This window comes from Parasteatoda tepidariorum, chromosome X2 (genome assembly GCF_043381705.1).
Source record: "Parasteatoda tepidariorum isolate YZ-2023 chromosome X2, CAS_Ptep_4.0, whole genome shotgun sequence".
NCBI lineage: Eukaryota > Metazoa > Arthropoda > Arachnida > Araneae > Theridiidae > Parasteatoda > Parasteatoda tepidariorum.
Window position 1 is genome coordinate 29,093,119 of NC_092215.1, and position 15,763 is coordinate 29,108,881.

General features: G+C 28.0%; 1 protein-coding gene and 1 non-coding gene across 6 annotated transcripts in view; one reads left to right on the plus strand and one right to left on the minus strand.

Annotated features, from left to right (window-relative positions):
• LOC107454189 (CRISP/Allergen/PR-1) overlaps positions 1 to 4,510 on the plus strand; it is a 44,261-nt gene extending 39,751 nt beyond the window's left edge. For all 5 annotated transcript variants that reach the window (XM_071188020.1, XM_071188019.1, XM_043041027.2 and 2 more), the window contains 2 exons: positions 1,102 to 1,385; positions 4,325 to 4,510. In XM_071188020.1, coding sequence (XP_071044121.1) covers positions 1,102 to 1,385; positions 4,325 to 4,429 — 389 coding nt within the window. In that variant the 3' untranslated portion in view covers positions 4,430 to 4,510. The remainder of the gene's footprint in view (positions 1 to 1,101; positions 1,386 to 4,324) is intronic.
• A 1,101-nt stretch (positions 4,511 to 5,611) lies between these two features.
• LOC107454187 (uncharacterized) overlaps positions 5,612 to 15,763 on the minus strand; it is a 209,687-nt gene continuing 199,535 nt past the window's right edge. Inside the window, exons 11-13 of the transcript XR_006225013.2 lie at positions 10,151 to 10,233; positions 8,238 to 8,337; positions 5,612 to 5,882 (exon numbers count right to left, since the gene is read on the minus strand). This is a non-coding gene — a transcript (uncharacterized protein). The remainder of the gene's footprint in view (positions 5,883 to 8,237; positions 8,338 to 10,150; positions 10,234 to 15,763) is intronic.

The following is a 15,763-nucleotide window of genomic DNA, read 5'->3' on the forward strand; positions in this document are numbered from 1 at the left end:
TGAGGTTGGACAACAGCGTCATCCGGGCGAGATAGTTATAAAAGTAATACACTCTTTAAGTGTTGTTAGATTGACCTGCTGTTTAACTTCTCATGTATTATGTATCGGTTGTTGCAATTCCTGCAAAGTTATTACACCATACGTAGTTCTTTTTTCAAAACTACCAAGGATCTTAGAGAAAAATTTGGCTAAAAGTTGCATCAGAAATTAAATGCATTTGGTTGCGCTTTTTATTAACCTATGTTTAAAAAATACTTATGAAACAGACAGGGCTATAACTGACAGAAACAAAAGAAAAAGAATGATGTAAAATGATTTCATTCTCAGCTTATTATCAGGGAAGAGAGAAATGTATGTGACTGCATGACTTAGTAATTTTTAAAACATACATTCAGGCCTTGTTTATTACCCGGAAAAAATGTGCAATGATGCATTATAATCAAGCTCAGAGAGAGCTTATAATTTTAACCTACACTCTTTGTTTTAAAAATCACAGTTATAAATAATTTCCTATGCTAATATGCATGTTATAATAATTAATAAGTAATGATAATTAAGGATATTTTAGCGTCTGAAAAAAGGAGGAATTAAAGCCTTTTTTTAAAATTTATTTTCTTATCTTTCGAATTAAAACCTTTTTATCTTAACTTCACAATTATTCTGTTATATATTTGTAATTGTCTTATGTATTACGTTCTTGTGTTATACAATAACTTTATGTTTATAGTAAATCTATTGAATTTTATATAGATTCCCAGCATTACATAAGGCAATTTTGAAGCTCAACTTTATTTTTATAGACTTGAATTAATAAGATTAATAACACAGCAACTCACAGCTTAATTAATTAGCACATGGAATATTTATAAAATTTCGAATGTGAAGAAATCTCAATATGATGTACTAAGCCTGAGTAGTCCACTCGTAAACTGCAGTTTTTTTAAAAAAATTATGCGGTTAACATATTTTTGAAATTTACTTCAAAAAACGAAATGGATTAATAAAAATATTTTTAAAATATAGTATCAAATTAAGTTTTTAGAAATTATGAATGTAAATAGTTTCTTAATTATGAAAATATTATTATTTTTTTCCTGACAGGTAATTACTTAGAAACAGTTCTTCAACCTGGTCAAAATGGGACTGTTATATTTTCCAAACGTATCATTGGAGGTCCAAGTGCAAAAAAGTTATGCGTCCAGATAAAATACCGTAAGGGACCAGAGTTAGCGAAGAATGCTCAAAATAATGTAGGAAAAGCAATATTTATTGTACCTGCTTACAACGACTTCACTGCACCTTTTGACTTTCCAAGTTATGATGGTGGTTTCCGGCAAGGTTTTACTCCTTATAGTCTTACTTTAGGGTGGAAAGAACCAACAGAAGTGAGTGATAGACATTTTCTTAACTCAACATACCTCTGTTTTTAAATACTTTGTCTCATTAACCCTTCCTCAATAATACGTCATACATCGAATACGATAATGCAGCGAATATTATCAATAATAATGATAATTATCCAATATGTTAATATCCTGATAATTATTAAATACTATAATATCGCGAGTAATGTATATAATAATGATAATTATCGAATACGATGATGTCGTGAAAATTATCAATAATTATGATAATTATCGAAAACAATTTCCTGATAATTATTGAGTACGATAGTATCCTAATATTTATCGAATGCGATAATGTCGTGAGTATTATCAATAATAATGATAATTACCGAAAACGATAACATTCAGATAATTATCCAATACTATAATATCACGATAATTATTAATCATATTATCGTAATTAATCATTATATTACGATAATTGCAACGGCATCACCGCACCTTTTGACTTTCCAAGTTATGATGGTGGTTTCCGTCAAACTTTTACTCCTTACAGTCTTACTTTAGGTTGGAATGAAGTAACAGATGTAAGTGATGGACATTTTCTTAACTCAACATAGTTCTGTTTTTAAATATACTATGTCTCATTAACCCATTCCTTGCCTAAAAATAATGCGACTAACATCGAACACTATAATGTCACGAGTAATATTTGTAATAATGAAAATTAGCGAATACGATGATGTCACGAGTATTATCAACATGAATGGTAATTATTGAGAACGATAATATTCTGATAATTATTGAATACGATAATATCCTAATATTTATCGAATGCAATAATGTCGTGAGTATTATCAATAATAATTATAATTATCAAAAACGACAATATTTAGATAATTACCTAATACGATAATCATCGACGACGATAATCTCACTTTAATTATTAAGGTATGTTATCATTAAATACGTCAACATAACTAACATAACTAAAAAGGATAGTTATCGAACACAACATTATTGTTAGAGTAGATAAAGTTCTTCTAAGTAAACAAAAATATTGACCAAAGTAAAAGTAATCTAATTAGTTAAATTGCTAAACTATATTAATATTTAGAAAAAGAGACTATTTTTTATTGTTAGCTTTCTTTTTAGCTTTTAAAATATCATAACAGCATGATTTCAGGTTGAAATAAAAATAGTTAAGTAAAGCATTCTCATAACAGCACATTGCACATTGGGTCACGGTATTTAAGGCTCCACAATTTCAAGAGTAACAACGGCAAGAGGTTGTCGATAATCATCTTTGTTTTCCAGACAAGCTGGTGCCCATCTATCTGATGCTTGGTGGTGTTGGCGATCTAATTCTAGTACTTCACAATGGCAACTTATTGCCTTAACCACAGATAAGAAAATGAAGTTGCCAGACTTTATTATTTATTTATTTATTTATTTTTGTAAAAGGACGTGTGCTCAAAATATTATATTTGCGCCTTATAGGTTATAACCTACAAATCAATGCATACATACATAGTCTGCATTTGATATGCTGGTTTATTTGCATAAGGAAAACGGAGTGAGGGGTACGAGCTCAGACGATGCGTACGTCGTTTCTCCGGGATCAAATTTCTGTGCCTTTCGCCACTCATGACTATTTAAAGGCTGAACCTAAAACGAACCATGGCCATGGTTGAATGGTGGGTAGTGCTGGTTTAATATTTGTGGGCTATTGCAATAGTGTGATAACTGACATTTACGAGTTGATTATAGATCAAAACTGTATTTCTTAAATCATATTCTCTTGTATACATAGCAATCGTATTGTAGTAAGTCCAATAAATCGGTATTTGTAGGATAAAAAAAAAGTATAGTTTAGTCATAATTTAATTAGCCTATCTTTTCCCTTACGCCAAATTTATAAGAGAGCATTTTTTTTCTTTGCCAACTCGTCATTTTCATATTCTGAATAGTTAGAATGTAAATTATTTTACTATACAAGTTATTAAGCAATTTAATTGGCTAATTTATGGTGTTTTATTTTTGATTTTTCTGCCTACCTTACACTTCTGATTTCCTTTGCATTTGTGAAATCAAGCTTGTCCCCAGACGTTTCCCTTGATTTCTCTAACTTTTACTAACTTTTTATCTAGTTAACTTAGAAACTTTCACATTTTTAGGGAAAAATAGAGCACGATGTGAAAAAAGTATTTGCATTGCGTATGACATTTTTGCGATTCAAAAGCGGCTTGTATATAGATTAAGAACGGCTGACCGATGTTGTGGAGAAGCTTATGGCTCAAGGGCCGCATGTAATATTTTTGCGATTTGAGAGTGACTTGTATTTGGATTAAGTGGAAGTGATAGAAACATTGGAGAAGAGAGTGCTAATCTATTGTTAAAATTAACAATAAAATATGTTTTTAAAATATGTGGTAAAATTTCGCATATGTGACGAAATTTGGTAATTTTATCTTAAAGGCTTACCGCATGGCGTTAAAATTATTTATTTGGTTATATTTACTTTTCGGCTTTGTATTTTTAATTAAATGTTTGGTAATAAGAACTATAATTTTAAAAACCAGAATTTCCGGTAAACTTTTACCATATTAATTTAAAAAATAAACAAAGGAATGGTTTAAATACCGTATATTTTGGTTTCATTAAATAGAATGATTTTTTTTACCAGAAATGCCACTACCATATAGTGCAGTAATTTTATCAGAATTGTTTTCTCTGTACACATATAAGGCGTTATTTTCAGAGTTCATATGTATGATTTTTTAAATTTTTTATGCTGTGGTGGTTAAAATAATTTTAAATTAAGTTTTTTAAGCCCAGAATAATATATTTCAGCATAAAATTGGCTAACACTAAAAATTATAGTTCGGAAATTTGTAAAAGTTGAATGCTATTTTAAATTCTTTCAAAGTGTTTTGAAGTATATATATTAAAATATTTTTCAACAATGTTTCTTTCAGTTGAAGATATCTTTCGCAGTTCCAAATGGTGCTACACCCCAATTCTTTAATGTGAAATCTATAGTTGGATTTAATGACAAATGCGAAAATACTGGGGACTATTAGAAGAAACCAAAATGTTGTTATGGATACATTGTTTTGATTGAAAATATAAATAATTGTTGAAAATAAATATTGATTAACTTAGTTTGTCTGATATAATTTTTTTATTTAAGTTTATACCTTTAATCCTTTGACGCAGATTGGCCCCCGGTGTCCCTTTTATATATTTTTTCCGGCGTTCTAATTGCAAGCAAAATTATACTTTGGTATTTTGCATTAAAGTATGAAAGTATGTTATTAAAAAAAATCTGCGCCAAAGGGTTGTAATATCATCATGTCAATCATAGGTTTCCAACTTTTTTGGAAGATCATCCAATTGGAAAGTCAGAACTTTTCATCACCCCTTTCCCATTAGAAAGGCAGAAAAGAAATAATAATAAATAAATAAATAATAAAACTGTTTGCGCTAATATAGTTTTTTTTATGAATTTTTGTTATCATTATAATTATGTCTTTAAGTTTTTGAAAATATAGTTGATGACCAATGCTTTCAAATTAAAAACGTTTTTTACGGTAATTTCGATGAAAATAATCCATTTATAAATCCATTTGCATGAGAGTAAATTCAGCATGCAATTTTGTAGTTTAAATTAAATACTTAATTTTAATATTAATCTTAAATTAATCTCATTTTGATAATATCCCTTTAAATTATTATATAAAAAGATAACACATAAATTATAAAATTAGATTAACTTAATGTTAAATTCAAAGTTTCTTTATAAAATAGGTTTAAAATAACAGAATAGTAACCAAACATTTTCATAGGGGAAAGTGGAGTAAGACCAGAAGATTTGAAAGCCTGTTGGAGCATGCTATAGTCATAAACACTCATGAAAAATTGTAGAATTAACGTGATTAACGTTTCTAAAATTAACGTGAGTTATCGTGTTTAAGGTGATGTAAAATGTGAAAAAAACTGATTATGAGATAAATGCACTAATAGACTTTAAATAATTAGTCTATACACTGTTATCACCATGCACAAAAACTGCTGTTTCTTGGTAAATAATTGAAGTACAAACAAAAGAAAAATATTTTTAGAAAGCTAAGAGTACAGGAATTTTAAATTATTAGTCAAGTCAATTTCAAAAATTTTACCCAAAATCATGTTTTTGCACTAATTAGATTACCTTAGAATTAAAATGAATTTGAAATGTAAATATTAGAAATAATCTGAGAAAGTTCATGAAAGAAATTTATTTTAATTAGAAGTTTCAAATTTAGAAAAGATTGCAAATAAATGAAAATATATGTCATAGAAATGATGGTGATCGTCACGCAGATTGCAATTCTTCAATTTCTCTTTCATGATTCTGCATTCTACTTCTTCGGGATCTTCTCGCTTGCAATTTCTCTTGCAATCCCTGTGTTGTTCGAGCCTTGTTCATTGTTTGAGCTTTTTCGAAATCTGCCATTTCAACTGCATGTTTCTTTCTTAACTCGTCAATTTTACCTAAACATAAAATTGAGATTTACAAAATTGATAAGGTTAGAACATTTAATATTTATACTTTTTTAAGGAATACGTTAAAAATAGCTTTCTCATTTTCAAATAATGAACACATAAATGTACTTTCTCGGAATAAACATTATAAGAACCAATATCAATGGTGCAATGGAATCAAAAACATATATGTACTTTCTCTGAAGAAATATTATAAGAACTAATCTTAATGGTTCTAAGTGCAATGGAATCAAACACATAAATGTACTTTCTCTGAATAAACATTATAAGAATCAATCTTAATGGTTTAAAGTGCAATGGAATCAAACACATAAACGTAGTTTTTCTAAATAAACATTACAAGAACCAACCTTAATGGTTCAAAGTGCAATAGAATTAAGCACATAAATGTACTTTCTCTGAATAAACATTATAAGAACCAATCTTAATGGTTCTAAGTGCAATGGAATCAAACACATAAATGTACATTCTCAGAATAAACATTATAAGAACCAATCTTAATGGTTTAAAGTGCAATGGTATAATGGTGCAATGGTATTAGTGCACATAAACGTACTTTTTCTAAATAAACATTATAAGAACCAACCTTAATAGTTCAAACTGCAATGGAATCAAACACATAAACGTACTTTCTTTGAATAATCATCCATTTTTTTGGACAGATTTGGATTCTTCAACACTCAGATGTAGGAGTAATTTCAATTCGGAAAGTATGATCCCAATATCTTAGTCAGGAGTGCAGCCAAAATTTTGGGCTCCTTTATTTTTATTTAACTTTTTCCGTATTACGCTATCTCTCGAGAACATTTGAAGCAAATGAAAAAATTTTATGCGCAATTATAAAATTTCTTCTACCCAAACATGATTAAAAGAGCAAAAAATAATTTTAATTATTGTTTATTATTTTTTATTAATTTATTTTATGGTAGACAAAAGCATTTTAAATTTTATGATACATTAAATTTTACATCACTTTGAACTATGTTATTTTAAATGACAAGATATCTCATAAAATATCCTCAGTGGCAGATGGATCATGGGTTACGGACCCTTGCCATCAGGCTGAACGTGGGATGTTTCATTGTTTTCTTCTCCATGTAACGCAAATGCGGGTTAGTTCCATCAAAAAGTCTTCCACGCAAACAAATCTTTCCCAATACTTGATCCGGGAGTTCCTTTGTCTTTTGGACCGGGTTCAAAATTACAAGGCTACGGTGTTGAACATTAGTAGTCCTTAACCCAAAAATTGTGTCGGCTGTTCAATGACGGTTATAAAATTGCTGATGCCTCTCCCCATAATTTGACAATCAAAAATCCAAATTGTCAACAAAAAAAATGCATCTTTATTCTGAAAAATTGAGGTTTTGTGTCTGATTTCGTACCTTAGTAAATAAATAGCCTTAAATAATTATTATATTAGAAGTTGACCCTTGAACCATTAAGAGTTATTTTTAGACTGTTCAAGGAGAAAAATAACTTTGCCATTATATGACCCCCTGACAAGAATGAAATTTTTAGAAACAAAATAAAATTTTTATAAAGATGTTATTGGGTTCGCTATCAAGAATAGTGTTAAAAGCTGTTTTCTACCAATTATGGTTGAGTTTACTGGGAGTCAATTCCAAAATTTATGCACGGTAGTATCTACAATTTTTCCCACCGAAACGGGATCCACACTGGAAAACAAAAATTGGTGTTAGTATAATATTTTTAGTATGACAAACGGTGGAGCTAAGCAGAGAAAAGAAAAAGAGTAAAAATTATTTTAGCGAGTGATTTAGCTCTATTGGATAAAAAAGAACATTAATTTTCAAGCTCTCTCTTTATTTCTATCTTCTTTATAATTATTTATATTAAAAATATTATTACAACTCCATTTTTAGCTTCTTTACTACTTCGATAAAAATGTAAGTGCTTCCATTCGAAAATTTCGAAATTCTGTTATTGCAACCATATTTAAGAGGTCTTGATAATCCGTTTTTACGTTATTCTTGAGTACACCCAATAATATATTTACAAATTCTTTTTCTCATCAAAACACGGAAACATATGTTGAAAAAGTAATTTCATTAACACTCTTTAAACAAATTGAAATTTTGTTGAATTATAGATTTTTATATTATTAAAATGAAGAAATTACACAGAATTCATCTGAGCGTTTATTTACATATGTAAATATTGTAAAAATGTTTTTATCTCCCGAAAAAGGGCTTTTAAAATGTTTCAATTTTTTAGATAATCTTATCTATTTCACTAAAAATTATATTTACTAAATGTTCTTCAGCTTCAAGTGAAAATAAATAAGAATCACATATTTCATAACATATATTTTTGTTAACTTACCAAAAATTTCTTCATTTGTAGGTATAGGTGCTAAGTCCGATACTGGCACAGGTGTTGGCGCAAGGGGTAAAGTTGAAGTTGCTCGTAATAGGTTTTGACTCTGAAAAATATCTCTTTATCATTAGAATCATAGTTTTATTACATATAAAAATTTAAAAATATTAAAAAAAATATGCTAAGTAATTTCAGTTTATTATTTTTTTAACAGGGATCAAAAATGTATAGGTTCTTTTCAAAAAATTGATTTCATTTTTTTGCTTCCTGAAATTTTTTGTTTGCATCTGAATTTCACAAAGTTTCTTGTAGTTTGAAACGAAATGCAAACTTATGTTTAAGCATGCAAAATATATAGTAATAAATCTTTCAAACATACAGTTAGTTTATAGTATATTTAAGCATTATTATTTTTCAAAATATAAATATTTTTTAAGACTCATAAAACTGAGTAAAATTTTAAATTTTTTAAAATATTTATTTATATTTATAAAAATGTAAAACATACAGCTTTGAAGAATTAAAGTTCTTTGTGAAAGAACATACAAACAAGAGAGCTAAAGTTAAGCAAACCAAAACGTAAGTTATTGCATTAGAGAACCAAGTTTGTGTAATGTAAAAAATTAGCTATTTTTTGGTAGAACCACATTGGGGTAAACATTGGGATAACAAAGTTGTGTAAGAACTTTATGCAACTTACTGGTTCTTCCACAAATGACCTATTATTTTAAAAATCAATCACAAAAAACAAAGAAAGAAGAGAAAACGAAGTGACATAGAAATGTAGTTTCCTTCTGCTTTTCTTTAAAAATTAAATAAAGACCGATTTTTAAAATTAGTAGTAACATTTGTCACCAGATGGAGCGGTTAACTGAGTAAAACTGTAAAACAATGTTTTCAAAATATCCACTATTTGAAGCAACACCGTGGTGCAGTGTAAGAACAGAATTAAAAGACACCCATGTAAAAATTTAAATTGACACTATCTTACATGCGTTTGAAAACATTCGTTTATAATCATTTTCATTTTTTTGAGCCGTGATGGAGTAGGAGATAGAGCGTTACCCTTCCAATGAGGTGCTCCGGGTTCGAATCCCAGCGATGGCTTGTCGATACGAATTCGGCAAACGGCTCACACTGACTACAGTACTGACGTAAAATATCCTCAGTGGTAGACGGATCATGGGTTAGAGTTCCCTTGCCATCAAGTGAGCCGCGGGAGTTTTTCATGTTTTTCCTTTCTATGTAACGCAAATGCGGGTTTGTTCCATCAAAAAATCCTCCACGAAAGCAAATTTCTCCCTATATTTGATCAAGGAATTCCCTTGTCTTCTGGGTTGTGTTCAAAATTACAAGGTTACGGATTTGAACATTAGTAGTCGTAATCCCAAAATTGGGTCGACTGTTCAGCGAGGATTATAAAATCTTTTTCGAAAGCAGCAACCTCTTGTCAAACTTCGAAACTAATTTTGAAATTTAGGGAGAGAAAATTATATAACTTTAAAGCAGGACACAACAAACAGTCTATTTTCATCTCCCCCCTTTCATTCTTTATTAAGAGATTTTTTAAATAGTTTGTCCCTTTTGCGACAACAATTATCCTGGATGAGTTTTAATTGCTTCAGGCCCGTCTTTATCAGTTTACATTATTTAGATTTCAATGATGTTTTTCCTGGCTAAATATATTAAGTATTAATTTTTGACTCCTAATGTAAGTACGCTTTTGACTTTCATTTTAAGAAGCATTCTGAAAATGTATATCAAGAGCAGCTAATGTAGGACACCTTGCATTTTGAAAAGGTTTCATAACTATAATAATAACATTTGAAACCGAATGAAGTTTTGTTTACATAGCTGCAGTAAAAATAAAAATTAGCTTAAAATACTTCTTACTCCCAAGATGACACAGAATTTTTTACCTTGCCGTCAAGTCTTTCCGCTTCAAAAAGTTTAGCTACTTGTTCGTCGGCTGCTAATTCTTCAGCTTCTGTATCTAAAGATCCTACAATTGTTGAAATGATAAGTATTACAAACACATACTAGGCAATAACGTGATATTTTAAAATTAGTAATATTCGATATAATTTAATGATAAGAAATATCATTTTTGCGGTTTTAATAAATATAAAAATGTTTTAATACGTAGTCTTTAGTGAATGTGGCGCGACATGTGCTCAAGAAAGCCTATTAGACTTTAAACTAAGGTGACCAGACGTCTCCAACTTTAAAGACAGTCCTCGCATTTCAATCATTAAGAACTTACAAGCTCATTAAGACAGAAAATGTCGTCACATCTTTATATACGCCCTCTAATGTTGTCGAATTGTCCGAAAACGCATAATCGTTTGTTATATGTTTGTTGTTGTCAGTAAAATATCAACAAAAAAAATCAGAAATATTGTATTTATTGTATTAAACAGGATTATTTAATCAAACGGAGAATACTATCGAAAGGCAAAGAAGTACCATGCCAGAACTAACTTGGAAACTTCATGCTCTTATGAAAAATATTACAGCAAAAAACAAACTAATAATATAATATTTTTTATTTATGCTAAATAAAGCAGAATATGCTAAGGTATATCGAAACTGAGAAAAATTTAGAAAACAAGCTTAGTTAACTTCATCTTTTTGATGTTTGAAAAAACGTTATTTTTTATCTTTAGAAAAGGTAAATCTAGTTATCAATAGAGTTTTTATTTAATGAATGTTTCAGTCAAAGGTGAGTTAAACTTAGGTTTAATTTTTTTTAAATATTTCAGATTCTTATTAATATTGTGATTTTTACACATAAAAGCGCAAAATTAATATTAAAAGTACATTTGTTAGAAGATAATAATATTGATACAATAAATTTTAATATAAAATTTTAACATAAATATTCAAAAAAGTATGAATTAAGAGTCTTTGAGAAAAAATATGGTCAAAACCACCTGAATATTGTAAAATTGATCGTGTTTTTGGTTCTACGAGAACACCAAAAATCTAGTTAATTCTTACCGAAGTGCTTCGTAATAATTTTAGTAAAATTAACAATAAAATGCGGTTTTATAATGTGTGATAAAATTTGGTAAATTTCGTAAAATTTGTTAATACCTTGAGCCATGATACCTAAGATCACGCCATGAAAGCGATTTAATCGGTAAAATTTATTTTTCAGTTTTGTATATCTGACTAAATGTGTCGTAGAAAGAACTAAAATTTTAAAAACTAGAATTTCCGTTAAACCGCTATTACATGAACGGAAAAAAATTACCAAATAAATTGCTTAAATAAATTTTTAATAAAATATTTAAATATTTAAGATATTTAATTAAATATTTGGTTTTATAAACCGGATTTATGTTTTATTTTTACTGGAAATTTCATTACCATACAGTACTGTAATTTTACCAGAATCTTTTTCTCCTTATTAAAATAATGCAATTTATGAATCACGAATAATGGAGCTAAACATTAAGTTATATAACAATACTTCATGTTGAAATAACAAATAATGTGTTAACAAATAAGTTAACAAATTAATATCTTACATTATTTCTGATGTTGGAGTGAAATATTAAAAAAGACCTCCTTCTCGATAATAGAAATATGATACATTTTTAATTCGAAAATTAGTCTCTAATCACTTACGTAAAACATATCTTAAAAATATTTAACTTAATTTAAGAAAATATTCATAATTGCATAATTATAAATATTATAAGTACGTAATAATATAACCTAATAATAATGCATAATTTAATTAGATTATACATTTAAAGTCGAAGCAGTGCCTTCCATTACGAAATGAATTTCATATTCCAAGCAAGAGTAAGAAATGAAATAAAAAATTAGTTAAAACAATGTTTAGCTTCGACAGTTATTTAGTGGCGGAGGGGGATAGAGCGTTCCTTTTCAAATGAGGTGAACGGGATTCGAATCCCGGAGATGGCTTGCACTGATTGCAGTGCTGACGTGAAATATCCTCAGTGGTAGCCAGGTCATGGGAAAGGATTATCTTCCGAGAAAGCAAATTTCTCCAAATACTTGATCCAGGAGTTCCCTTGTCTTTTGGATTGGGTTCAAAATTAACAAGGCTATGGAGTTGATCATTGGTAGTCGTGAACTCAAAATTGGGTCAACGGCGGTTATAAATTGAAACTAGTTTGAGTTTTGAAAGGATAATTTTTTTTCACTAGTTAGTTAAATAGTTGATGGAATAATTTTTTGAAAATTCATTCAACAGCTAGTCAAAAAGTCTAAAAGAATTGTCCGAAATGTTTTAAAGTAGTTTTAATTCAATACTGGTTTTATTTATTTATTTTTTTAAATAATCTATGTCTTTGACCTTATGTAATTTTCATCAACTAAAAAAAAAAGAAGATAAATCTGGTAAAACTACTGAGCTTTATGGTAATACCATTTCTGGAAGAAAATTACAACATAATTCTGGTTAATAAAACCACAATATATGTTATTTGAACTATTCATTTGTAAATTCTTCTGTTCAGAAGGAGACGATTTCCCGGAATTTCTAGTTTTCGAAATTAAAGCTCTAAGTACAACACATTTATTAAAAAATACAAAACTGAAAAGTAAACTTAACCAAATAACTGTTTTTATGCTATGCTCTAAGGTATCATGATAAAGTTACCAAATTTTACTTTTTGACCGAATTTTATAACATATGATAAAAAATATTTTATTGTTAATTTTACCAAATCATAACCAAAGCGTTACAATAAAAACTACTAAGATTTTTGGTGTAACCATAGAACCAGAAACACTTTCAATTTTAAAATATTCTGGTAGTTTTGATCATAATTTTTCCCCAGTGCATCTTATAATATATTTTTTTATTAAACTATCACGCAGAGTTTATTACTAATTTTCTATATTGCAATTAGCAAATGATTTGTGTGTGATATTTTAATCAATAACCAAATGTAATTTACAAATGCATTTTATAACCCCTTCTTATAAAGAAAATTGATTAGAAATTCAGGTATTTTTCAATATTTTCTATCATAAAATAATAAGATCTATGAAAAACAAACAAGCCAGTATCGTATGTTTCTCTATTGCTTTTAGTCAATAAGTTATATCAAACATGAATGTTGTAGCAAATGTCGATAAGAGAGTCGTGGTTTTGTTTATCGCGTGATGATTTTTAAATAAAAAAGAAAACATTCGAGACTCATTTGCAGTCGGCACTCTCTTTTTGTAATTTAAATGTCAGTCCTTAGCAATATGGGTCAATACTTGAGCTGCTTGGAAACACAAAATTTCTAGTCAATACACTCTTTGAAATATAAATAATTTAAATAGTTAAAAATGGTTAACCGAACAATATAACCTCTCTAATCCATGTTTTATTTTAAATGTTTTAGTCCTTTTAAATGAATTAAAATGGCTAAAAAATTTTATGAGAAAGAACTAGTTAGGAATACCAGTCTCTGAGCTATAATGTATTCTTTAAGTGCTAATGCGTTTTCATTAGAGATACTACGCAACATAAATATTCAAACAATTGTTTTGAAAAGGTGATAGTAAAAGTTATTTTTCATATTCAGAAATCTCCATCTAAGAAATCAATATATAGAAGTGTCCTTTCTTTAGTATTGATTATATATATTTTCAATTTGTGGCCGTTTATTGTAGCTGATAATATTTTGAATCGGTACTAGTAGCGGGGTTTTCAGTGCTAAAGAAAATAGAGAATGCAAACAAGTAAAATCATTTAATGAATTCGAAACGCATTAAAAATATCATTTCAATGAATGGTGCAAATAATTGATTTTTGAATGTTGAAGAAAAAAGAGAATATAAAGAATTAGGACCTATATTCAAGTTGAAACATATATTGAATAACATTTTAATATCTGAGTTTTGGGTACTATTAAAGAGTTTTTGAGTGTGATAGAAAATATAGAATGCAAAATATTAAAATAAAGGAAGTTATTTAAATGATAACTAGATTAAATTGCGAAAAAGAGTGTGATATAAGCTAATAAAACTTACTTTTAAGTATTCTAAAACTATAATTTACTATAACATTAAACATTAATTTACTACATATTTATTTTGATTGGATAATAATTTGTGCTTTTTACAGTTTCGTTTCATGAGTTTTCAAAATAGTCTTATAACGCAAACCGAAAAAATATTGTAAATTACCGTAAAATTATCGCATTGTAAGGACATTTCTGGTAAAAAATGACACAATTAAGGTATTAAGAACTAAAATATACGGTATTTAAACCATTAATTTGGTGATTTTTCCGTTCATATGGTAACGGTTTACCGGAAATTCTGGTTTTAAAAATTATAGAGCATATTACCACACATTTAGTAAAAAATACAAAACTGAAAAGTAAATTTTACCGAATAAATAGTTTTTAAGCATTTTTTTAAGGTATCGTGATAAAATTACTAAATTTTACCGTAACTACCAAATTTTATCATACATTATATGATCATATTTTATGGTTAATTTTACCAAAATCATTACCATAGTGCTTTGGTAATGATTGCCGAGTTTTTCGGTGTTTTTCCATATTCTGGTAATTTTGGGCATATTCTTTTTCTCTGCGCAGTATATATTTCCGTAAGTTAGTTAGACATAATAGTTGTAAAAATTGCTTAGTTAGGATCTTCAATAATGTCTACTTCTGTTGAAAAAATTGTTAATATCTGTAATGCTATCTTCCTGATAATAGAAAAGAACTGTAGTTAATATAATAATAGTTAAAAAAAAATAATCGTCAAAAAGGGTTCATTATATCAGCTTGGTGAATAACACAATTTCCAAATAGTTTCAAGAGTTAAAGCATATAAAATATTATGGCGAAATCTTCTTAAAAAACAACAAACAAGGAGAAGACAATAAACAAAATTGTATAATGGAATCACGTTTATTTAGTTTCTCATTTCAAAGCCATCCCTTAATTTTTTATTAAATGACATTTACAGTCCAACTTAGAGTAGAATCCTGCAAGACTGGATAATATTATCATAGAAACAATACAGTAGTACACCGCATAAGAAACAATACAGTAATTTTCAACATTTATAACGAAAAAAAATTTTACGATTTTTTTCATATTATTTATTAAAATTTATTAAAACAATTACGTTAAAAGAAAGGAACATGAAAACAATGCTCAAAGGCATTACTATTATACCAAAGTTTTGCGTTATAAAAGCATTGTTGTTAGCAGTTGTAATACGTTCTTAAGAATTCTTTAGGATTTTAAATATTTTTCAAATACAAACTGAACATTTTTTTACCGTGTGAGATATTATATATATATATGTATATATATATATATATATCTTTATCTTAATGCTTTAAACTTTAAATTTGTATTGAAATGCCGTGTAAATTTTTAATACAATGATTTCTTCAAAAAAAAAATAATAAATCATATTATTTAAATCAATGATTTTTCTAAAAAAAACATCAGTTGATTGAATTCAATGATCCTGGGCGAAAAAAAAATTCAATATTTAAGACCTTATGAGACAGTAACTTACGGTCGATAACTTGG